At 42.1% G+C, this 24,606-nt stretch overlaps 1 protein-coding gene across 1 annotated transcript in view; it reads left to right on the top strand.

The window, feature by feature from the left end:
• Nucleotides 1-659: 659 nt before the first annotated feature.
• LOC108672664 overlaps nucleotides 660-24,606 on the top strand; it is a 38,193-nt gene continuing 14,246 nt past the window's right edge. The window contains exons 1-14 of the mRNA XM_018160367.2: nucleotides 660-702; nucleotides 1,242-1,328; nucleotides 3,756-3,926; nucleotides 5,900-6,193; nucleotides 7,319-7,426; nucleotides 7,564-7,709; nucleotides 8,392-8,509; nucleotides 12,628-12,723; nucleotides 14,774-14,887; nucleotides 17,117-17,404; nucleotides 18,520-18,627; nucleotides 19,116-19,279; nucleotides 20,027-20,144; nucleotides 21,389-21,484. Coding sequence (XP_018015856.2) covers nucleotides 1,244-1,328; nucleotides 3,756-3,926; nucleotides 5,900-6,193; nucleotides 7,319-7,426; nucleotides 7,564-7,709; nucleotides 8,392-8,509; nucleotides 12,628-12,723; nucleotides 14,774-14,887; nucleotides 17,117-17,404; nucleotides 18,520-18,627; nucleotides 19,116-19,279; nucleotides 20,027-20,144; nucleotides 21,389-21,484 — 1,906 coding nt within the window. The 5' untranslated portion in view covers nucleotides 660-702; nucleotides 1,242-1,243. The remainder of the gene's footprint in view (nucleotides 703-1,241; nucleotides 1,329-3,755; nucleotides 3,927-5,899; nucleotides 6,194-7,318; nucleotides 7,427-7,563; nucleotides 7,710-8,391; nucleotides 8,510-12,627; nucleotides 12,724-14,773; nucleotides 14,888-17,116; nucleotides 17,405-18,519; nucleotides 18,628-19,115; nucleotides 19,280-20,026; nucleotides 20,145-21,388; nucleotides 21,485-24,606) is intronic.

Raw genomic sequence — 24,606 nt, 5'->3', positions numbered from 1 at the left:
CAATAATCAGTCATACATCGCCTAATCTGCCCACTAATTTAACTGCCAAAATAGTTTGACAGTTAAATGTCACCACATCTGCAAATGACCGGCAACTGCTCATTAACAATCAGGAGCTAATATGTTATTCCTTAACTTGTCTTGTTTTGTCTCGAAAATTCAAGGTTTGTCTTGTCTCGTTACGTGAATTCTCGTTTCATTTCTACCTGTCTCGTATCGTTTCATAATTGCCGGGACACAAGTTTTAAAGTACGGGACACAAGTCTTGTCCCGGTTAATACATTTATTCCGGGACAAATTTTACCCTCTGTCCCGTAATTTTTGTCCCGGCAATTTCTTGTTTCGTCCCGTTTGTCCCGGTTCATTTCGAGAAAATTATTTCGAGGCGCAGGAGTCTAGCTGATGTCAGTCGTAACTTGGATCTTCTAGCTGCTATGCACCCAAGACCTCCAACGAATAGCTCCAGTAAATTCTGTTACTGGACTTCGTGTTACATGATCAGAAGATTGAAGCTTGATTCACTAAAGTCTATTATTAGTTTCACTTCGTGACACATGAAATGTGTTGGTCACAATGATGCAGCGTGTCATGCTTTATGGGATCACGACATGTGGCGGTGATTGCGGTCATCTTATCTCTTGTGCTCCTTCTAGCGGTGCGCCAGTCGCCATCCAGCAACCGTCACAACTACAGTGATCACACGTAAGCATTTTGCCCTGTTAAAAGTTAGCTGTTGGAATAATTATGGTAGAAAGTAGAGAAGTCATTAGTTGACGTTACAAATGCATGTTGCTGATTTATTCTTTGGTTTCTCAAGTAGTCCGTTAAACTACAAGAGTGAATAATGACTAGGATGATGACGAGCTAAACGAATGAAATTTCAAAGACTAGCATATTGACTATGTAGCTGAAAAACTAAGGTCAACTGAAATATCGATTGCTAGTGACTATCTTAGAACGCTTTCTCGTCCATATAAATTTAATAATGGGATTTATTGGGTGTGCATAGCCCCGCAAAGCGTCAACGTATTTTGACTTGGTTGGTGTTGTATTCATCAATGAGTGCTAGTCCGCCAGCTTCCTCCTGACAGAGACTCAAACAAATTATTCATCGTATAATTTTTTTTGACGGACACTCAACCGACAAAAGGTTCGACATTTTAGAAAACGTTCTTGCTGAGGATGGTCGAGAGCTATGGTATCTGGAGGCCACCGGTAACTCGTCCTTAATTTTCCAACAGAAATGGCAGAAAATTCGATAGCAAAACTCCTACTGCTGCTGACAGCAACTGCAGCGGCTGCGGGAAATTCTAGAAGGTTTGCAGATGGTGAGGAATTAAATCTGCTATTCTGTCTTTAATATTTGATGCTTGTAGTGCCCCTAGAACCCTTGTTGATCTCGAAAGTTGTTGAATATCAATAACTCTATCATACAAGGCAAAGGAGTGGATTATAGTGAATCATTGAACTTATTTGTAAATCGCGTGAAACAAATAATTCTACCGATTTGGTTACCGGAAAGATATTCGAGGATGGTTAGGGAGGATGCAGTTGCTATATATGGTCACCCTATAAGCATGCTTGAAGATGAAGCTGCTAGGTTTAGTAACCATAGGCATACCTGAACATACAGCTGCATGGTTTGGTCACCCCATCGTGCGTTTTTCATTGTATAACATGTTTTTGTATGGAAATTATTTCGAAGTGAATGATTGCTTGCACGCGTTATGTAGCGCTTGATTATCTCCACGCTTTCAGCAGCGCTCGATGGTCTCTAAGCACCATATGATACTAAAGGTAGTCTCCACGCACCATGATAGTTTATGTGCATTATGCTGAGACTGCCTCGACGTATTTAATTTCGATTGGTTGCCGTAATTGATTATGGTGCGCACGATGGCGAGGAGTCTGTTGCTTTGAGCAATGAACAATTGAATAGGCAGTGCATTGGTGCAAAAAGTATTCGACACAAAGGAAAAACTTTATTTAATTACAGCTTATTCAACAAAATAACATGAACAAAGACTATTCTTATGTAAATTTACATGGAAAATACTAATATTATATCAAAACAACAATATCGTTAAATGTAAACTTAATAACTGCAATATTGTAAAAGTCAAGCTGCAAAAATGTTTCCAACACATAGTAAACAAATTTACTCAATACTTGTCATTGTGACCTTTAGCAGACAAAACTGCTTCTACCCGATTGGAATACTTGTTCACAAGATTAACACATATAGCAAATAGGAATTTTAGTCCACTCTTCCTTGCATATTTCTTTCAATTGGATAAGATTTCTTAAATCTCTCTCCTGTACCCTCAAATTAAATTCTCGTCACAGATTTTCATTCGGATGGAGGTCAGGTGATTGGCTTGGCCATTCCAATAACTCAATGTCCCTCTCCTGAAACCATGCAAGAATTGCCCTAGCCGGGTCGCCTGTCGAAGACCACCACTGCCCATGAATGTAATGGACCATCATGATTCCTGCCTTCCGGAACGTAGCCTTCAACACTTCTGGACAATCATATCTAGGCCGTGCGTCAAACAGCTCTCGGTCGAACGGCCACTAGTCGAAGGACGATAAATTTTGGAACAGAACTATGCTTTTTGAAACCTAACCTCAGATGCGTGGACGTAAAATTATATAATTTAACGATGCCCGGAAGTCATATTCGACCTGCGGTCTGGTGGTGCACGGCAGATTTTTTGCAAGGCCGGAGGAGGACAAAGCCGAGTGGTTCCCGGCTGATTGGTGGATGTCCGGACTCCGGAGATTCAAGGCTTTCGATTAAGGGCTTATTGGTGTACAAAATTGATGGAGCACGGCTGCGCTCCCCACGAGACATCTTTCAAGAATGCACCGATCCATTTCGGAGTTCATCCTTCTTTCTACGATTTCCAATTCCCCAGGGCCTGCGGAAGAAAAACAACTCCGAAACATTATGTTGCCAGTCACAGATTCACCCTGACATATATTACTCGAAGATCACTGCATCACGGATGACAACACCCCGCTCAAGATATTCAAACACATTGTACATAGCCTCAATAAAGACAACACATGACACTCCAGTACTATCATATCAATCAAACGACCTATGCCATACAAACAGTATGGAAATTTTCCACTGGCATGCTCGGAATTTCGTCCTTTTCCATATCTCCTTCCTCTCTCTGCTCTCAACAAAAATCGCTTTATGGAGTTTCAGCTTTCCAGTTTAGATTGAGTATATGCATTATAACAGCTTTCATTGAACGTGTTTAACCAGGATATTGAGGCATCTTCAATTTTGTATGATGAATTGCGCTCAAATCAGAGTATCGGCTAGATTCTAGCCGATACTCTGATTCTAGCCAATAATCAGGGTATATATACTCTGATTCTAGCTAGATTCTAGCCGCTAGAATAATGCACGTTTACGAGCCCACCGGAGACACTGTATCTGAATTTTGCGCATTTTATAGGTACCGTAAAAAATAAACCTAATGAAATGGAAGCTAATAGGTGGTTTTTTAAGTGTATATAATACGTACGGAGTGCAGATAATTTCACTCTGATATATGGAGTCGATTAATAGTGTTGTCTAAGAATAGTAGTTGTACTAAAGTATAGATAACAAAACTATCCCCTCTAATAAATTATATTTAACTATTGCTGCTTTGCACGTGAGTAACTTGACACTTCTGTGTACAAGTATTGCGGTGTATTAAGTGTCGTTTACTGACGTACATGTTGATGCTGTACAGGCTGCACGTCTGGGTACCAATGCCAGGACGGAGAATGCATCCCCAGCAGCTGGAGGTGCGATGGTTATCCAGACTGCAGCAATGGGGAAGATGAAGATAACTGCCCAAGTACGACAAGTAACACGGCTACTACGACTAGTAATACGGCTACTACGACAACGGCTACTACAAGTAAGTAGTAAGTAACACGGCTACTACAAGTAAGAAATCACTATAACTGCCTCTATGTAGTTTAAGTAACATGGTGGTGGTAGAGGTGCTACTAGGAAAGGTGGAAAAAGAGGATGAGGTGGCCCAGTGTGTTCGTAAAAGAGAAAGGAGAAGGAAACTAAAGAAAAAGTCGAAAAATCGTCTGGCTGATATTTTTTTTGGGGGGGAGGGATTTGTCATTGAGAATATAGCCCCATTAGAGGGCTTCGGAGGCTCATTAGGTAAATTGGGCTTGCTTTTTCGTTCCTTATTTGTAATTTTATCTTATTTATACTATTTGCAATCGACATTGCACATCGTTAATAGGGATATTCAATTTTTGTTATGTACATTTATTTTATGTGTTATTTTCTTGTCATATATTAAGATAGGTTATTTATTTTATTTATTGCAAATGATTTTTAGCGTATTTTCTCATTTATGAAAAAATGCACTGTTGTGCTCGCCATGTCCGTCTGTCCGTCCGTCCGTGACTTCACGTTTTCGTTGACGAGAAAATGCGCTCTCTGTCACTCACTGCAGTGGGTACTGAGTTATATTTTTTATTTTAATTACATAGTTGCTAGACTAGCGAGAGTGGGTGAAAATGGTGGAGATGAAGGATGCAAGATAATGAGCGACAATGAGAAAATCCATCAAATAAATCTTAATACATAAGAGAAATGTATATCTCTATAAATGGAGTGCAAAAATGCCGGTTCGGGAGAACCGCTTCCGAATCTGAGGCGTAAGGTATTTTTGTCGGCTCTGGTTTAGTTTTTGTTTAGTGCATCGCTTGCGATGCGTCTAGTTTGTCCGTATTCGCTGGTCTATGTGCGCCTTTCTGGTGAAGTATGAGTGGGGTGTTTAAGACGCTACACCTATACGCGTTGATTTATGACAGACTTCCAGGTGCAGCGTAGCCCTGCACAGCCTTACACAACACAACAAACAACTCAACTATCACACAAAGGTGTTATAGTTGAGTTGCTTTGCGTGCCTGCACGTGTTCAGAGTGCCTGGGTAGGATGCTGCAGCAGACTGATGTGATCCGCTGCGAAAATGGGTGGTCCGCTCGGTGCGACCAATGGTGACTTGTCGGCCGGAGGCTGATCCTATTGAGCAACGGCATGAAGACTCTGACGCAGTGCGCACATTGCTTGGTGGCGGAGATTTTACTAAATATGTAAATGGCCTAAGTGGGCCATTTACGGCATCTTCAGAAACGACATCAACTTATCGGCTGGCTGAGATTCAAAATATTAGGAGTAATAATATGCGTTTAAAAATTACTTTTTAAAGACAACACTTCTAAGGAATACAGTGTCTCCTATGTTACACATCTACAATGAATTTCTAATTTTATTTCCATATATTAATAAAAATTAATTTTTATTTTTTTTAATATTAATATATGAAAAAAAAATAAAATTTTAAAATTATTTATTCTGTCCATTGGTTCATGTCTTGTCTTCAACTTTGCACAAGTGTGCAAAATTTCAGATCGATTGGACAGGTAGAAGTGTGTTGAATATCGATTATAAGATTTGTAGAAAAAAAAATTATTTTTTTTTTCAATTTTTCAAATTACAAAACCAAGTTTTTAATTTTAAAATTATAAATTCTGTCTATTGATTCATGCATTGTCTCCGACTTTACGCAAGTGTGCAAAATTTTAGATGGATTGGAGAGGTAGAAGTGTGTTAAAAATCGATTACAAGATTTTAGCAGACAGACAAATAAACAAACAAACAGACAAGAAGTGAAGTTAAAGAGAAGTGTTGTAAAATAGGATAGAAGTCTGGCACAAAAGCTCCAATAATGGAAAAATTAGCAAACATTTTATACAGTACAAAAAAGAAGTGTTTTTACCTCGTTCATTAACATTTTTATTTGTAATTTTGTTTCAATGCTAAGTTGGTGAGTTTGCTAACGTAAATATGAATGATCTACAGGCTTGTGTGGCGCGTACAGCTTTGAGTGCTGGAACGGAATATGCATCCCCGGCCCTTGGGAGTGCGATGGTTATGAAGACTGCCCCAACGGGGAGGATGAACGTAATTGTGGTAGCACTACAACAACTCCGGATACAACGATTACAAGCACAACGACTACTAGCACTACGACTAGCTCAACCAGTGCTAGCACACCAACCCCCACCGAAACCACAACGCGACCAACAGGAGTGTGTTCTCTACCATACGACCGTGTTGGTGATAAGTGCATCGTCGTGGAGTTATTCAATGAAGGTGAGTGCATGTAAGAGTGAAAAGAAAAGGCATGCTTAAAATAAGTTAGTAGACAACCTGCACGTTATATACGTCAGTAAACAGGTCACTTTTGTGGTCAAGGTTAGTAATATGTTTTTTTAATTTAGGACGGTATAAGTAGGCTGTATATAACGAACGTCAATCTGCAGCTTATGGATTGCACTGGGGCCGTGCTACCAAAACTCGCTCAAGTACCAGGCGCTGCCTATGTACGCACATATTGAGGCTGATTATCCGTCTATGATTGTTGGGTCATGCTTGAAAAGACATCGGTGATTGGCTGACGATATTAAAAAATCTCTGCCATTTTTGGAAGCATGGCCCACGGCAAGTAAAGTAGAGAATGTGTTGTAAGGGAACGCGGTGCAATATTTATTGCACCAAGAACGATCGGTGTTTTTATTTTGTTTATTATTTTATTTTGTTTATTTTGTGTATGCATAGAAGGATCTAATCAAAGCTTTTATTAGCTACTGCGAATTATATTCCTAATGATTGTTTCTTGTTAATTCAATATATTGTGATTATTGCTTCATATTCTGTGGTTCTATAATTCTACATTATCTCGAGTCCTAAATTTGAAGTAATTGTACCTTTCGGAAAGGCTCAGAAGTTATATTCCGGCATGATGTAGTTGATTGAAAGAATCCGACGCTCAGACAAGACAAGTGTATTTAGTGATTTGGGGTAAATTGGACGCACAGTTTACATTTCGTATATGAAGTTTGCTCTATTACTATAATTTTCCATCGTCACATTTATTATTCTTTACATATTAGTAGGCCAAACGATAATTGTCTAATTTCATGGATCTTCCAAGGCTTTGTTTGTATATTTATTTATTGAATGGGTCACGACAGTGAGTTATTAAGGTCTGTAGTTAGGCTGCCGGCAATCAATGTCATGCATGGAGACAAAATTATTTCCATTCCGGGCTTGCGCCAGCGCTTTTGCAATTTTACAAACCTGCCATGCCCAACAAACAGACACGCACACATTTACTTCTTCTGGACACGCACGAACATCCTTTTCCTCTAATCTAGAGGCACGTATACATTTTAGTTTTGATAGACAGGCATAAATACCATTTTTTATTCTCTACAGGAACCCACGATGAGATGCAGTACGAGTGTAGCAGGCTGGGTGGTTCAATGCTCGAATTTGGAGACGCCAACGACTTCTGGACGATACTTCGCTACCTCGAGCAGCAAGGTGGGGACAGGGAATGTGGTGCTACGTATTCTAACTTCTGGACAGTTCTGCGCGTCCATGATCAGCAAGGTGTAGCAGTGAGTTTTATCTGTAATATTCTGCCATAATATTATTGCTGAATCACTCATGACGGGCAGGGCTGACGCAACATGACTATTGGGTGGGTGCTGAGCTGGAGGCAGGCAGCACGACGGCGCACTGGCTGAACGCCGGCACCCCCGTCCCGTCTGGCACTCCGTTGTGGGCCATCAACCGCAACTCTAGCAGCCTAGCCTACGAGCAGGTCCGTGTTCATAGGCAGGAGCATGTCCACGGGCAGTAGCGTGCCCACGGGCCGGAGCATGCCTACGTGCCCACTGGAAGAAGGGGAAGAGGAGTGCACGTCCATGGTTAGGAACATGTTTCCGAGAGTAAGTCTACGTGCACACCGGAAGAGGAGGAGATGAGTAAGGATGGCCGCAAATGCCTCTGAAGGATAGCCCACAAATAGGAGACGTTGAGAGTAGTGAGAGAGGAAGGGCAGGCGTAGAGATGTCGCGGAGGGAATCTTCGCTATTAGAGCAGGTGGTGGCGGTTGGTGGATGTGCAACTCTAAAGGTGATGGATGTCGGGGAACTGCAGTAGCTTAAGCGGAGCTGGGCCAGGAATGGCCGGTTTGGAGCGAAGAAGCGAGGCATATCTGGAGGCAATGGGAGGGGCAGGGCATCCAGGAACTTGTTGATCTCGGCGGCTTCGGCAGTGCAGGCGAACATCTCTCGGCGAAGAAATGTCCACCCAAAAGAGACGACAGGCATTATGCCGTCCCTAATGCCGGTCACATTTGTGACAGTAACCGAGACGTGGGGAATAAGGAGTAGCGAATATCCCATTTAACTACTTGTAGTTCAGAATATATGTTCAATGTGATTATTATTTGTGCGCAATGTAGTCGAAAATTGCTGATTGCTACCCTGCTTCGTTCACAGGAGCCTGCGGTGAGCGGCTCTCTTCGTCGTGTCTATATGCGAGCTCATCGCAAGCTACTGCTCGCCGCTGCGCCTCCTGACCAGCTCATGATGGGCACCATCTGCGAGGCCCCTCTGAGCTAGATGGCTCGGAGTGGGAAACATGGGATGGTCTATCAAGATTACGTCGTCCTCTGGAGTTATCAGCGCCCTTCAGCCTTAACTGCATCATGCGACGAATCCACTCCTGAGGCGCCCACATGTATAGTCCATTATTTTACTACTTCAAATTATTAAATTAATTTGCATCATTGAATTTTTTAGTTTTATTTTATCCTGCAAATAGCGAGTTTTTTAATAGTTCCGAAAATACTCATGCACAGGCCCACGACCCTGTTTGGCGCATATAGGTGTCCCCATAGAAAAAAAAACAATGTTTCTCTATCATTAATTTGTATAAAATGGCCAGCTCATTTCTTTTTATAGTCATTACCTTTTTAATTGTATTTATTGAAACTACTTCCATCCCTATTTTGACGGAGGTCCCTATTTTCCTTCATCAACTATTTTCTTCATAGGCACCACCTTGCTATCGTAACAGAATTCTCTTTTATGGCAAACAAGTTTGATTAAGAAGCTTCCGATTTATTTTCAAGAAGTAGGGATGCTTAGAGCTTTTGAAAATGAAAGTGAGAATTATGAACTAGACGAATCCACTCATAAATTTCGAGTAACTTATGTTATTTCCAGGGCACGTGGCTGTGCGTAGCCTGCTAACCATCCGTAGGGTTTATCGGAGGATAGAATTAGTGGACTAACGTGGGTATAAATGATTAGAAGTAGTTATTGAATTTCCCTTCAAATAATGTAAATGGTTTGATACCCTTTTACTCTAATATTGCGACAAATTTACTAGCACAGAGACTGCTTAAGAAACTGTGAAAATTATAATATCCAATCCTTGATAGACTCATTCACGACACCAGTCTTCGAAAGAATGTCATTGAAATTTTCAGAATTTTCTGACTATTTACTTCGTTGTTAACAACTTACTTCAGTTTCGGCCGAATAAATGTGTTTATAAATGGCAAATTTTCAGACGTTTCCTATTTCGTTTTCATAGGATGGATAAACTCTATCGCTAAACGTACCCTAAAAAATCAATTAAGTTGACCTCGATCATCTTGTTTGGTTTCAGCTTCTATTTGAGTTCACTCGGACGCTCGATTGTTTATGAGATGCAGGATAATAATTTATTAAGATATTATCATTTAAGTTACAGCGAGGAGTTAGTTGAGAAATTATGACTCTAGCTTCCCTAGATTGTCGAGACGTGTGTTAATTCCGTAGGGGGTGGAATTAAAGGGTAGAGTGGTTCGTAGTTTATTCAAACGACCGAGTAGATACAAGCCGATACATAAACTTACGTAATATAGATAACATCATATGTGTGAAAGATGAGTAGCGCAGTTCTACTGGTTCTAAGTGAATATACAACAGCAATTAAACAAATTGCACAAAAGAGTATATATTTAAATCTAATCATTTAATCATAACCCAAATTATATTAATTACGTTTGGAATTTTACGGATCTTAACAGGGTACGAGCTTATATATACATCATTCATATTTTCATTAGCTGGACCACCGGAGTGCAACTTATTCTTCGGCTAGTGAGGAATAACGTAATATGTAATCGAACACAATCAGAACATGTTGTGATCTGACATCTTGTGTAATTATCGAGTAATTTTACTAACTGTAATATCATTCACTGTACGAGTTTAGCATCAACGATCTCGACAAAATGATTCTTTAAATCGGTGAAGACAAATAATTCAAGCTCCATTGCTATAACCAACTCGGCGCATGTGTTGATCTGGTTTGAGCAGATGCTCAGTAGCTGCTGCGCCGCTACAATTAACATGAAGCTCGCCATAGCTGATGAATAAAGCGCAGTTAAAGCAGCGTCTGACCAGGGAGGAGCTGCAGCGTCTCTATAAATCGGACAATTCTGCTCTGTCGCGCTTCTCTCGCGCCTTGACAGCGGCCTTGTGGCTGCGACAGCAGGGCATATTAATTTTATAGAAATTAAGTTTGCTGTTTATTTCAGCATCATAAATGATACGTCAATATTGTAAATATTTCATTAAATCAATTATTCTAAATCGAAGAATAAACAGTATCTAATTTGAGGTTAATAATATATTTGTAATGAAAATAATACAAGGTGTTGAACTAGATAACAAAGGGCGTTGAATCGTAATAGCCAAGCGTTCAATAAACGCCCCTGAATATATGATTTACTCTAAACCGAAGAATACAGAATTATCATATTAGAAAGTTGTTTTTCATATTTATTCTGAAAATAATTATAGCATAAAAAGCTCGAGTATTGAACCGCAGAAGCCTTTATGCGAACTTAACAACATTATTGCAAATTGGTAAATAAGGTGGCCCGGCTAACCTCGGATGATCTTTAATGCGTGAATTTCAAATTGAGATATAAATTGTTGTCACCTGTATTGACACTGCTATTATTGCGATCAAATTCAGACATTGTACAACTATAAACGCAAAACTAAATAAAATAATGTTTTTATAATGCGAGTGCCATTCCGCATTTTTTAGAATTTAAGTGATTAATGAAACGATTGTATAAGCATATATAAATGAGTTTGAATAGATGCTGGAAAGAAATGCACAGCCATATGCTAAAATTAGTGAAGTTCAACCCATTGTTGTTTAATCGCTGCTCATATGCATCGTTAGTTTTCGATGAACAGTCATCACAATATTTTTCCGCAAGAATCTTATCAGTTAAGCCGTAATCGGTTCTCAGCAGTTTACTGACATCGTTATGTACGCAATCTGGGATCTGTACACTTAATCGGATTGAAATTTATAGATGTGCAGAACAGGATTAATGGGCGATATTCTCAGTAATCTAAGCCCCTTCCTCACATTTCAACTAAGCAAGTAGTCATGATGCATGTTTCGTCCATGTTTCATGCTCTCATCATCTGATGTCTAGTTGCGGCCGCTGGTTTTACGGGGCGAAATTACGACGATAAAGCGGACATGTAACGTCCAACACATCAATGATTTATGACATCATTGCAAGGAGCCTTCAAAACACTTGAGGCGCCAGCGCCTCTCGATCCTGCCATTTGGAAAGAAGCAGTAAGAACGCCGAACGAAATGGATAGGTTTTTTACTTCTTTAACAACAAGCCATAAGTGGGAAAACTTGGATGATTTGTAGTAAGCATGCGAAACATGATTTAGATTTTCACCTGAAATAGAATTTACACAGTTTTTCATTAGTCTTTTGGAAGCCTATGGAAGTCATAGCTTGGATCTTCTGCTAAGCGCCCAAGACCTCCATTGCGTGCAGAAGAATGGCTCCACAAAGTTTGATACTGAGCTCCAAGTTGCAGGATCAGAAGTTAGAAGTTAGCTTCATGAACATCGATAATTACATACACTTTTTGACTTATGAAATGTGCTAGTCATAAGAATGCAGCGCGTTGGTGCTTCATGGGATCACGACATGTGGCGGTGATAGCGACCATCTAATATATCCTTATCATGACAGGCACGCAGTGCGGCAAACGCAATCCAACGACCATCACAGTTGAAGTGTTCTCTATAGCAGCTTTGTACCCTGTGATAAGTTAATAACGCGAACCATTTCTGGATAAACTAAAAAGGTTACTAGTTATCAGTGTAATTATATGCAACTGAATTATTTTCAGGTTTCAAGAGTTATTCATTAAACTAGTCAATGCTCAAGCGGACATGTACCACGTCCGCTAACACGTAATAATTATTATCCTTTTAGTCAATTGGATAATGACAAGGATTTAGACGAGCTACACGAAACGTCAATGCATGACGACGAGAAATGTCAATGTAGATGAAGAATTATGATCTGGAAATCTCTTGCTCGTAAATATCTTAAAAAGTTTAACGCCCGTGCAATACATATACTCCTCATGTTTTATTGAGTGCGGTCCGTGGTTGAAACGAAATTATTAATCGGTTTATGGTTTGCTGACGTAGACTTTACCGTCAAAATGCCCGACTTTTTAGAAGGCATTCTTATTGAGGATGACAGAAAGCTGTGGTGTATTGTGGCCACATTAACTGCCGTAATTTCCCTTTCTATTGGGATATTACGGCAGAGTTAACGGTGGCCACAATACACCACAGCTTTCTGTCTACTGCGTTAACTCTGCCGCAATTTCCCAACAGAAATGGCAGGAAGCTCGTTGGTTAAACTGCTGCTACTGCTGACAGCGGCCGCAGCGGCTGCGAGAAATTCTAGCAGTTTTGCTAGTCCCAAAACTGGTGAGTGAGCGAATGTCATGTTCAGGCGCTTGGGCTGGTAGTCAAAGTGTGGCGAAGTCTGAGATAGAAGTATTCGTCACATGCGTGTGAAGTCCTCGATCGGTCTTAAGCTCGGCCAGTGCCACCCTCGAGCTTGTAGTCTTTGTAATATCATATCATAGACAGCTTCTTTTTTTCGGTAACGGGTGGCTTTCAGGTGGCCGAGGAATGGTCAGCGTCGGCTAGAACTATTTGGCCGCCGCTGACCGCTGGCCATGTTCGGTGTCAATCTGGCATCTCATTATAATCATTATTGTACGTAATTTAGACGTAATCTTCACTTGACCTGATAGAGATTGAGGACGAGTCAACATCTGGTAGACACGAGATAGATCACGCGATCAAGACCTTAGGAGTGGGCGGGAGCCAAAGCCTATATAAGGGCTGCATCCTTAAGCAGACCCCCCAGTAGCTGATAAGCACTCCGCGATGTAGAGTGTCGGTAGAGTTCTCCGACCTTACGGTCGACGCAGTAACTTATACATCTGTATCTGTATCTGTACATCAGTATCGTAACTCTATTACCTCCCCGTATACAAGATACGTTATCTGGACAGATGTGTCTTACTCATCCCTCACTACCTTAGTCAAGGAGCCAAATCCTCAGGTAGAGTTTAATGAACACGGGACAGCCACGTATTATTCCTCGCTGCTCATTGAGTTTTCTTCTCCGTACCGCCCGTCGTGGACTGACAGGTGAGTGATTTACGATGTCTGTTTCCTCTCTTACCTTCCACAACGCCCGCATTTGAACAGTTTGTATACGGGATTTTCACTTCACATGAGAGTATGCTCGTATATAGCTAGTTTTTGTTGAAAAATACCTGGACAATAATTAAATGGAGGATTAAATAAAATGGAGGTTGATTATTATAAGATATGTTTTTAATACCGATCATTAGAAAATAAATTGTACTACTTCCTTATGTCTCACAAATTTAGGTAATGCGCATGTATAATGAGCATCGACGTACAGCATTTTCCTCTATCAAAACTGATGTTATACAAAGTTTGCAGATTGTTTGTTCCTGTATAGAAATTGTTATAAATAGATGAATAAGCAGGACAATTTTCTGATAAGTATTTTATTTACGAGCGGAGTAATAATGAGTTAGCGTAATCATAGAATCCCATAGGGCACCAGCCGAGCCGACATGAGGGCTCGCGGTTCTCAACCTGAGCCTTAAGGCTTTGATTGAGAACTGCGATTGAATGCCCCATGGGATTCTTTCACTACGTTGACTCATTATAATTCGCTGGTAATTTATATATCAATTTGAAAATATTCATATTTATCTATACTGACGCACACAGAGTGCCTATCAGGGTTCTTAGCTGACGCACACATTGCTGCTGTACAGGAGAGTGCCTGCCAGGGTTCTTAGCTGATGCACACATTGTAGCTGTGCAGGAGAGTGGCTGCCAGGGTTCTATGCTGACGTACACATTGCTACTGTGCAGGAGAGTGCCTGCCAGGGTTCTATGCTGATGCACACATTGCTACTGTGCAGGAGAGTGCCTGCCAGGGTTCTATGCTGACGTACACATTGCTGCTGTGCAGGAGAGTGCCTGCCAGGGTTCTATGCTGACGCACACATTGCTACTGTGCAGGAGAGTGCCTGCCAGGGTTCTATGCTGACGCACACATTGCCGCTGTGCAGGAGAGTGCCTGACAGGGTTCTATGCTGACGCACACATTGCTGCTGTGCAGGAGAGTGCCTGACAGGGTTCTATGTTGACGCAGACATTGCTGCTGTGCAGGAGAGTGCCTGACAGGGTTCTATGTTGACGCAGACATTGCCGCTGTGCAGGAGAGTGGCTGCCAGGGTTCTATGCTGACGCACACATTGCTACTGTGCAGGAGAGTGCCTGCCAGGGTTCTATGCTGACGCAGACATTGCTGCTGTACAGGAGAGTGCCTGCCAGGGTTCTATGCTGACGCACACATTGCTGCTGTACAGGAGAGTGCCTGCCAGGGTTCCATGCTAACGTACACATTATTGATGTGCAGGGATTATTTGCCTGGTAGGGCAATACGAATGCGATGACGGAACGTGTATCTCCAACGTGTGGGTGTGCGACGGGTGGGAGGACTGCGCTAATGGAGAGGACGAAGCAAATTGTGGTGAGTCGAATTAACTTTCGAATCGTCATTTCATTATCTTGAATATGAAATTTGTTAATTGAATCTGCTACTGTTTGTATTCTCCAGAAATGTCAAAAGTATTCATTTGCCAAGCGCGGGTGTGACTGATAGAGGGTTAAAAATACTTTGCGCATAATACTGATAGTAATTAAAAGGCAAGAGTGGTCTTTTAGGGCCGCCACATGAGCCTTTTGAAGTGTCTCGCCACGTGTGCCTTGTGGAGTGTCTCATATCATGCATCTTGTGGAGTGTCTGGCCACGTGTGCCTGGTGGAGTGCCTGGCCTTGTATTCCAAACCTACACCCAGTGCACTAACAACGACAAAAAATGTCATATCGATTACTGCAACTGTTGCAGCCAATTGTAAATACCGCCAACATCAAACACAAAAAAAAAAACAATCGCAACACGAAACAATGAAAAGCATAACCAACCAAACATACGTCGACATTGGTAAACTAGCCATCAAAGAAAAACATCCAAATTTAACACCCTCACCCTTACTCAACAGAAGCAACTGAATATAACAGTCTCTCCCACCAGTTGGTGCTACGGGTTCGGAAGCATCCACTTTGAATTACTGAAAGGGAGCTGCGACATCAACACGATCTTTCCTGACGGAGGCTCCACTAAAATATTAAATTTATTTCATTAGCATCCTGAGGCCAAGGCTCAGGGCACAGACTTTAACCTCAGAACTGAAGTTATAGATAACGGTAAAGTAAGACGATCAACATTGAACAGTTCACGACTGCAAACTGACGATGAAAATCCAGAGAATAATTCTCCTTCCTCGGTAGCCATGACTCAAGACGAAGACTGAGACAGAGACCGTAGGAACAGAAAAACAAGCCACTAACAGTTTAAATAATCATTCATCACCGGACCAGGACTAGACGAACCAAGCACAGTCAGACTACTTAGGAGCTTCAAAAAAGCAACCCCAGTTACTTCAGCACCACCTACCTTTTTGGTACGTCAATAAATTGTGATAGAAGGATTAGGGACTGAAGCTCTCGGAGAAAGACCCAGACTCTTCCAAAGCATTCGGTCACCTGAGACGAAAAAAACCAAAACCACATGTGACTGTAATCAACATAATCAACATCACCCTTCATGATGCATTCGTTAGCATGGATAAACACTGAACAACGACTTCGAAATAAAAACGAAGCTTTCCTCAATAAAACATCCTGCACAGTATTCCTCTAGATCCCACTAATATGATTCAACATGACGTTCATCTGGTACTGTCACAGATTCACCCTGATATGGTACTCGTCAAAGATCACAAAACCCCGCTCGAGATATTCAAATACAATGTACATAGCCCCAATAAAGACAACACAATACACTCGAGTAGTCATATGAATCAAACGACATATTCTTTACAAACACTACGGAAATTTTCCACGGACATGCTCGCAATTACTGTCTTTCCTTATCTCCTTCCTCTTTCTGCTCTCAACAAGAACCGTTTTATATAGTTTCAGCTTTTCAGCTTAGATTGAATATATAGCTTTTTTTGAACAAGTTTAACCAAGATATTGAGGCTTTTCAATTTTGTACTATGAATTGCGCTCAAATCGGAGTATCGGCTATCTTATTGCATGTTTTCAAGTGCACCCAAAAGTCACTGTATCTGAATTTTGCGCCTTTTCTATGTGCAGTAAAAAAACAAACCTAGTGAAATGGGAGCTAATAGGCTAATAGGTGGTATTTTTAAGCGCACGTAATACAGAGTACATATAATTTCACTCTGATATAAGGAGTAGATTAAAAGTGTTGTCTAAAAATAGGAGCTGTACTTAAAGTATAGATAACAAAAATATCTCCTTTAATAAATTATTCAACCATCAATGTAATAATAATGACATAAAATAGCGGTTTCAGAGTTTATTAGGCCATAAGCCTGTCGCCGATTTTTGACATCGCAGAAATTCTCAGCTTGTTGCGGTCTCGAACTCGCAACTTACTGATCAAATTCTGGTGTCCGCTCAGCCTCTTCGCCGAATCTGACCAGAAACTGGCGCACAGAGCTAGGCTAAAAACCGCACCTCTCTGCGACAATCCTGTTACGGAACTGTAACCACTGGGCCACCACATTAGCGCTTAGCTACGTGAATAACATGACACCTCCGTTTGTGTACAAATACCGTGGTGTATTGCGTGTGGTTTACTGATGTTCATGTTGATGCTGTACTACAGACTGTCCGAATGGGTTCCAATGCTCGGACGGATTCTGCATCCCCATCAGATGGGTGTGCGATGGTTATGATGACTGCAAACCCTTCGGGGAGGATGAAGCTCATTGTGATAGCACTACAACTCCGGATACAACGATTACAAGCACAACCACCACTAGCACTACGACTAGCTCAACCAGTGCTAGCACACCAACCCCCACCGAAACCACAACGCGACCAACAGGAGTGTGTTCTCTACCATACGACCGTGTTGGTGATAAGTGCATCGTCGTGGAGTTATTCAATGAAGGTGAGTGCATGTAAGAGTGAAAAGAAATGGTAGGCTTTAAATAAGTAAGCAAACAGCCTGCACGTTATACATGTCAGTAAACAGGTCACTTATTTTGGTCAAGGTCAGTAATGTTTTTTTAATATAGGACAGTATGAAGGCTGTGTATAACGAACGTTAATCAACAGCTTGTGGATTGCACTCAGGCCGGGCTTTCAAAACTCGCTCAAGTGCAAGCTAGTAGCTGCCTATGCACGTGTATGGACTGATTTCCCGTCTATGATTGGTGGGTCTTGCTTGAAAACACGTCAGTGATTGGCAGACGATATTAAGAAACCTGCCATTTTTGGAAGCATGGCCCACGGTAGGTAAAGTAGAATATGTGTTGTAAGGGAACGCGGTACCGTACGTACAATATTTATTGCACCGCGAAAGGTCGGTGTTTTTCCAAGTCGTGTTCATTTTCTGTATACATACAAGTGTCTAATCAAAGCTTTTAATAGCTACTGCGAATTATTTTCCTAACGATAGTTTCTTGTTAATTCAATATACAGCGATTTTTGTTTCATATTCTGCGATTCTATAATTCTTCATTATCTCGAGTCCTAAATTTGAATTAATTGTACCTTTCGGCAAGGCTCAGAAGTTATAGTCCGGGATGATGTACTTGATTGAAAGAATCTGACGCTCAGAAAAGATAAGTGTATTTATTGATTTGGGGTAAGAGGACGCACAGATTATATTTCATAATTGAAGTTTGCTTTATTACCATAATTTTCCATCGTCACATTTATTATTCTTTACATATTAGTAGGCAGAACGATTATTGTCTAATTTCAAGGGTCTTCTAAGGCTTTGCTTGTATATTCATTTACTGTATGGGTCACGACAGTGAGTTATTACGGTCTGTTGTTAGGATGTTGGCAATCAACGTCAGGAGACAATTTAAAATTATTTCCGCTCCAGGCTTGCGCTAGCGCTTTTGCAATTTTACAAATCGGCAAGCCCAACAAACAGACATGCGCACATTCACTTGTTCTGGACACGCACGAATATACTTTTCCTCTAATCCAGAGGTACGCATTACATTTTAGTTTTGATCGACTGGCATGAATACCATTTTTTATTCTCTACAGGAACCCACGATGAGATGCAGTACGAGTGTAGTAGGCTGGGTGGTTCGATGCTCGAATTTGAAGACCCCAACGACTTCTGGACGATACTTCGCTACCTCGAGCAGCAAGGTGGGGGCAAGGAATGTGATGACAGGTAGTCTCAACTTCTGGACAATACTGCGCTACCTCGAGCAGCAAGGTGGAAACAAAGAATGTGGTGCAACGTAGTCTTATCTCCTGGGCGATACTGCGCCACCTCGAGCAGCGAGGTGGGGCAGGGAATGTGATGCAACGTAGTCCTAACTTCTGGACGATACTGCGCTTCCTCGACCCGCCAGGTGGGGACAGGGAATGTGGTGCAACGTAGTCTTAACTTCTGGCCCATATACTGCGCTACCTCGAGCACCAAGGTGGGGCCAGGGAATATGGCGCTACGTAGACTAACTTCTGGGCGATACTGCGCTCCCTCGAGCAGCAAGGTGGGGACAGGGAAAGTGGTGCTACGTATCCTAACATCTGGACAGTGCTACCCGTCCTTGATCAACGAGATGTAGTAATAATTTTTTCTTTGTAATATTCTACCGTAATATTATTGCTGAATCACTCATGACGGGCAGGGCTGACGCAACATGACTACTGGGTGGGCGCTGAGCTGGAGGCAGGCAGCACCACGGCGCACTGGCTGAACGCCGGCACCCCCGTCCCATCTGGCACTCCGTTGTGGGCCATCAACCGCAACTCCAGCAGCCTAGCCTACGAGCCGGTGCGTGTTCATAGGCAGGTGCGTGTTCGTTGACAGTAGCATGTCCACGTGCAGGTGCATGTCCGCGAGCAGGTGTGTGGCCACGGACTGTAGCGTGTCCACGGGCAGGAGCATGCCTACGTGCCCACCGGAAGAGGGGGAAGAAGAGTGCATGTCCATGGTTAGGAACATGTTTACGGGAGAGAGCAAGTCTATACGTGCCCACCGAAAGAGGAGGAGATGGGTAAGAGTGGCCGCAAATGCCACCACCTCTGCAGTATGGCCCACAGATAGGAGACGTTGAGAGTCGTGAGAAAGGCAGGGCAGGCGAAGAGAAGATGCGTGGACTGGAGGGAATCTTCGCAATCAGAGCGGGCGGCGGTTGGTGGATGTGCAACTCTTAAGGCGATGGATGGCAGGGAATTGCAGTAGCTTAGGCGGAGCTGGTCCAAGAATGGACGGTTTGGAGCGAGAAAGCAAGACAATGGAGGCAATGGGAGGGGCAGGTCATCTAGGAACTAGTTGATCTCGGCGGCTTCCGCAGTGCATGCGAACATCTCTCGGCGAAGAAATGTCTACCCAAAAGAGCCGACAGGCATTATGCCGTCCCTTAAGAGGGGACCACATCATGCCGGTCACATTTGTGACAGTAACCTAGACGTGGGGGAAAAGGTGTAGCGAATAACCCAAGTAACTACTTGTACTTTTGCAGATTTGTTCAATGAGATTATTATTTGTGTGCAATGTAATTTAAAATTGTTGATTGCTATCCTGCCTGGTTCACAGGAGCCTGCGGTGAGCGGCTCTCTTCGTCGTGTCTACATGCGAGCTCATCGCAACCTACTGCTCGCCGCTGCGCCTCCTGACCAGCTTATGATGGGCACCATCTGCGAGGCCCCTCTCAGCTAGATGGCTCGGAGCGGGAAACATGGGATGGACTATCAAGATTACGTCGCCCTCTGGAGTTATCAGCGCCCCCCGGCCTTCACTGCATCAAGCGACGAAACCGCTCCTGAGGCATTTATAGTCCATTATTTTACTACTTCAAATTATTAAATTAATTTGTATCAATGAATTTTGTTAGTTTTATTTTTTCCTGCAACTGGCGAGTTTTTTTAATTGTTCTGAGAGGACGCTCGATTATTTATGAGGCGCTGGATAATAATTTATTAAGAGATTATTATTTACGGTACAGTGAGGAGTTACTTGAGAAATGATGACTACCGTTAACGGTCTCTCTAGCTTCCTTAGATTGTCGAGACAAAAGTTTATTCCGTAGGGGGTGGAATTAAAGGGTAGAGCGGTTCGTAGGTTATTCAAACGACCGAGGAGATACAAGCCGAGAAAAAGACTGACGTAACATCATATATGTGAAAGATGAGTAGCGGAGATCTACTGGTTCTAAATGACATTTCAACTGCAATTAAACAAATAACACAACGTGAATAGAATTAAATGTAATTTTGTAATCATAATATATTAATTACGTTTGGAATTTTACGGATCTTAAGAGGGTACGAGCTTATGTATACATCATTCATATTTTCATTAGCTGGACCACCGGAGTGCAACTTATTCTTCGGCTAGTGAGGAATAACGTAATATGTAATCGAACACAATCAGAACATGTTGTGATCTGACATCTTGTGTAATTATCGATTAATTCTACTAAATGTAATATCATTCACTGTACGAGTTTAGCATCAACGATCTCGACAATATGATTCTTTAAATCGGTGAAGACAAATAATTCAAGCTCCATTGCTATAACCAACTCGGCGCATGTGTTGATCCGATTTGAGCAGATGCTCAGTAGCTGCTGCGCCGCTACAATTAACATGAAGCTCGCCATAGCTGATGAATAAAGCGCAGTTAAAGCAGCGTCTGACCAGGGAGGAGCTGCAGCGTCTCTATAAATCGGACAATTCTGCTCTGTCGCGCTTCTCTCGCGCCTTGACAGCGGCCTTGTGGCTGCGACAGCAGGGCATATTAATTTTATAGAAATTAAGTTTGCTGTTTATTTCAGCATCATAAATGATACGTCAATATTGTAAATATTTCATTAAATCAATTATTCTAANTATTGAGGATGACAGAAAGCTGTGGTGTATTGTGGCCACCGTTAACTCTCCCTTAATTTCCCAACAGAAATGGCAGGAAGCTCGTTGGCCAAACTGCTGCTACTGCTGACAGCAGCCGCAGCAGCTGCGAGAAATTCTAGCAGTTTTACTCATCCTAAAACTGGTGAGTGATCGAATGCCAGTAATTCAGACGTTTAGGGTGGTAGTCAAAGTCCGGTGAAGTCTGAGATAGAAGTATTCGCGACAAGCGTGTGAAATCCTCGATCGGTTCTAAGCTAGGCCAGTGCTACCCTCGTGCTCGTAGTCTTTGTAATATGATATCCTAGCCAGCCTCTTTTTTCTCGTTAACGGTGGCCGAGGAATGGTCAGCGGTCAGCTAGAACTACTTGGCCTTGGCCGACCGCTGGCCACGTATTATTTCTTGCCCCTCATAGAGTTCCCCTTCTCCGTACCGCCCGTCGTGGACTGACGGGTGATTAATTTACAACGTCTGTTTCCCCTCATACCTTCCACTACCCCTGCATTTGAACAGTTAGTATACGGGATTTTCCCTCCACACGAGAATATGCTCGTATATAACTAGTTTTTGATGAAAAATATCTCAAAATTTACTGCCGATCAACGGAGAATAAATACTACTACTTCCCTATGTCTCATAAATTTAGGTAATGCGCATGTAAAATAATGAACATCGATGTACATTGTACAACATTTTCCTCTATCATACCTGATGTTATACAAACTTAGCATACTTTTTATTACTGTAGAAAATGTAAATAAATAGCTGAATGAGCAGGAAAAATATCATATTGATGTTTTATTTACGATCAGAGTAATAATGAGTTAACGTAGTGATAGAATCCCATAGGGTTCCAGCCTAGCCTGCGGTTCTCAACCAGAGCCTTAAGGCCGCGACTGAGAACCGCGAGCCCTCAGGCAGGCTTGGCTGGATACCCATGGGAATCTATCACTACTTATAGTCATTATAACTCTGCTCGTAAATGAAATATCAATCTGAATTATGTCATGCTTATTAAGCTATTTATTCACAATTTCTCTACAGTAGCAAAAAATATGTAAATTTTGTCTAGCATTAGTTATGATAGAGGAACAGGTTGTACATCGATCAATCAAGGTTCATTATACTATGCGACTTACCTAATTTTGTTAGACACAAGGATGTAGTACTATTTATTCTCTAATGATCGGTATTAGAGACATATCTGAATCAACCTCTATTGTGTAGATATTTTCTAACAAAATATTTTTTCATTACTGCTAAATCGCAGATTTCACATTTTCTTTGGAAGTCGTAGTTCTCATGAAGGAGTTGGGGAAAAAATGAGGGGAAATACACCACGTAAATTACCCGCCTGTCACTCTTGTGGTGAATAGGAGCACAATGAGGGTCGAGTAATAATGGATGGCCAGTGGTCGGCCGAGGCCAGTTAGTTCTAGCTGACCGCAGGCCATTCCTCGGCCACCTAAGAGACGGCCGCAGCCGTAAGATGGGTGCTGGCTCAGGTATCATATTACAAAGGCAACAAGCTCGAGCGCAGCAACTTTCCGATCTGAACACAGAACAAGGGTTCAACGTCCTTGTCGCGAATTTCTCGCTCACGGACTTCGCCGCACTGTGACTACTGGCCTTAAGGCCCTGATTGAGAACCGAGCGGCTGCGAACAGGCTCGGCTCTTCCCTATGCGTTTCTTCACTAATTAGGATAGACTTTACTCCACTCGCAAATGAGATGGTGATATGGATTTTTCCATACTTACCCAGCTATTTATTTATAAGCGTCGACCAGTAACAAAAAATATGTTACTTGGTTACTTGGTTAAGATGAGGCGCGTCACCGACTGAAGAGGAAATTTAAAGAGAGGTGAGATGAGATGAGAGGAAATTTCAATGAGAGGAAATTTAAAGAAACTTTGAATATTATTGTTCATCATGTCTGCGACTTTTTTACTTTTTTCGAGATGTAAACGGGTTGTAATTTTTATTCTCCATTGAATGGTATTATCGGCATTCCTTTATCAGCCTCCTTGTTGTAGATATTTTCTACCGAAAAATAGTTATGATCGAGTCTGCTGATACGCGGAGGGAAAATCCCGCATACTAGCTGCTCAAATGGAGACGTTTTGCAATGTTTGAAGGGAAAGAGACGTAGTAAATTACTCAACTGTCAGTTCACGACGGGTGGCATGGTAAAGGCGAAGTCAATGAGGGGTGAAGAATAATACGTGGCCAGTGGTCGACCTAGTCCAATTAGTTATAGCCGACCGTTGGCCATTCCTCGGCCACCTGAAAGCGACCAGTTACCCCGAAGAAGGGTCTGGCTAGGATATCATATTAACACAAGCACGTCTGGAATATGAAGCTCTAATTTAACAGTATTCTTTCGAAAAACCTTAATCGAAGGGACTTTGCCGGCCGACTGGAAAGAAGCTCAAGTGACACCCCTGTTCAAAAAAGGTGACAGGAGTAACCCAGGTAATTACCGTCCTGTAAGTCTCACAAGTGTTGTGTGTAAGGTGATGGAATCGGTTATGAGGGATAGGATTATAGATCACTTGACTGTTAACCATCTTCTATCAGACTGTCAGCATGGCTTTATTGCTGGCAGATCATGCACCACTAATCATCTTCTATCAGACTGTCAGCATGGCTTTATTGCTGGCAGATCATGCACCACTAATCTCCTGTCTACCTTGAATATTTGGACTCGCCTGCTGGACGAAAGGGTGCCAGTGGATGCCCTGTACCTCGATTTTGCCAAGGCATTTGATAGTGTTCCGCATGAGCGACTGTTACGTAAAGTGAATTCTCTGGAAATAGAGGGAAATGTACTCCAATGGATCAGGAATTTCCTAGTAGGCAGAAGACAACGTGTCAGCATTAACGGAACCGTATCAAACTGGGTAACTGTGCGCAGTGGCGTACCGCAAGGAAGCGTTCTTGGACCTGTTTTGTTCGTCGCTTTCATAAACGATCTACCAGAAGTAGTGTCATTCAGACGCTCCTACGAGTACCTAGATATAGAAATGATGAAGCTGTTGTTCACCTCTGTCGTGCGCCCGAACCTAGAGTTTGGAAACGTTGTGTGGTCACCGAGACTTGAAAAGGACAAAAATTTAGTTGAGAGTGTTCAAAGACGTGCAACAAGGATAATCCCAGGATTAAAGGGTAAGTCTTATGAAGAAAGATTGAAGATTATGAAGCTTCCCAGCCTCCGTTATCGTCGCCTGCGTGGTGACCTCATTGAAGTATACAAGTATACTCATG

The sequence above is a fragment of the Hyalella azteca genome, unplaced genomic scaffold (genome assembly GCF_000764305.2).
Source record: "Hyalella azteca isolate HAZT.00-mixed unplaced genomic scaffold, Hazt_2.0.2 contig12157, whole genome shotgun sequence".
Taxonomy (NCBI): Eukaryota; Metazoa; Arthropoda; class Malacostraca; order Amphipoda; family Hyalellidae; genus Hyalella; species Hyalella azteca.
This window is presented reverse-complemented; position numbering and strand designations above follow the sequence as displayed.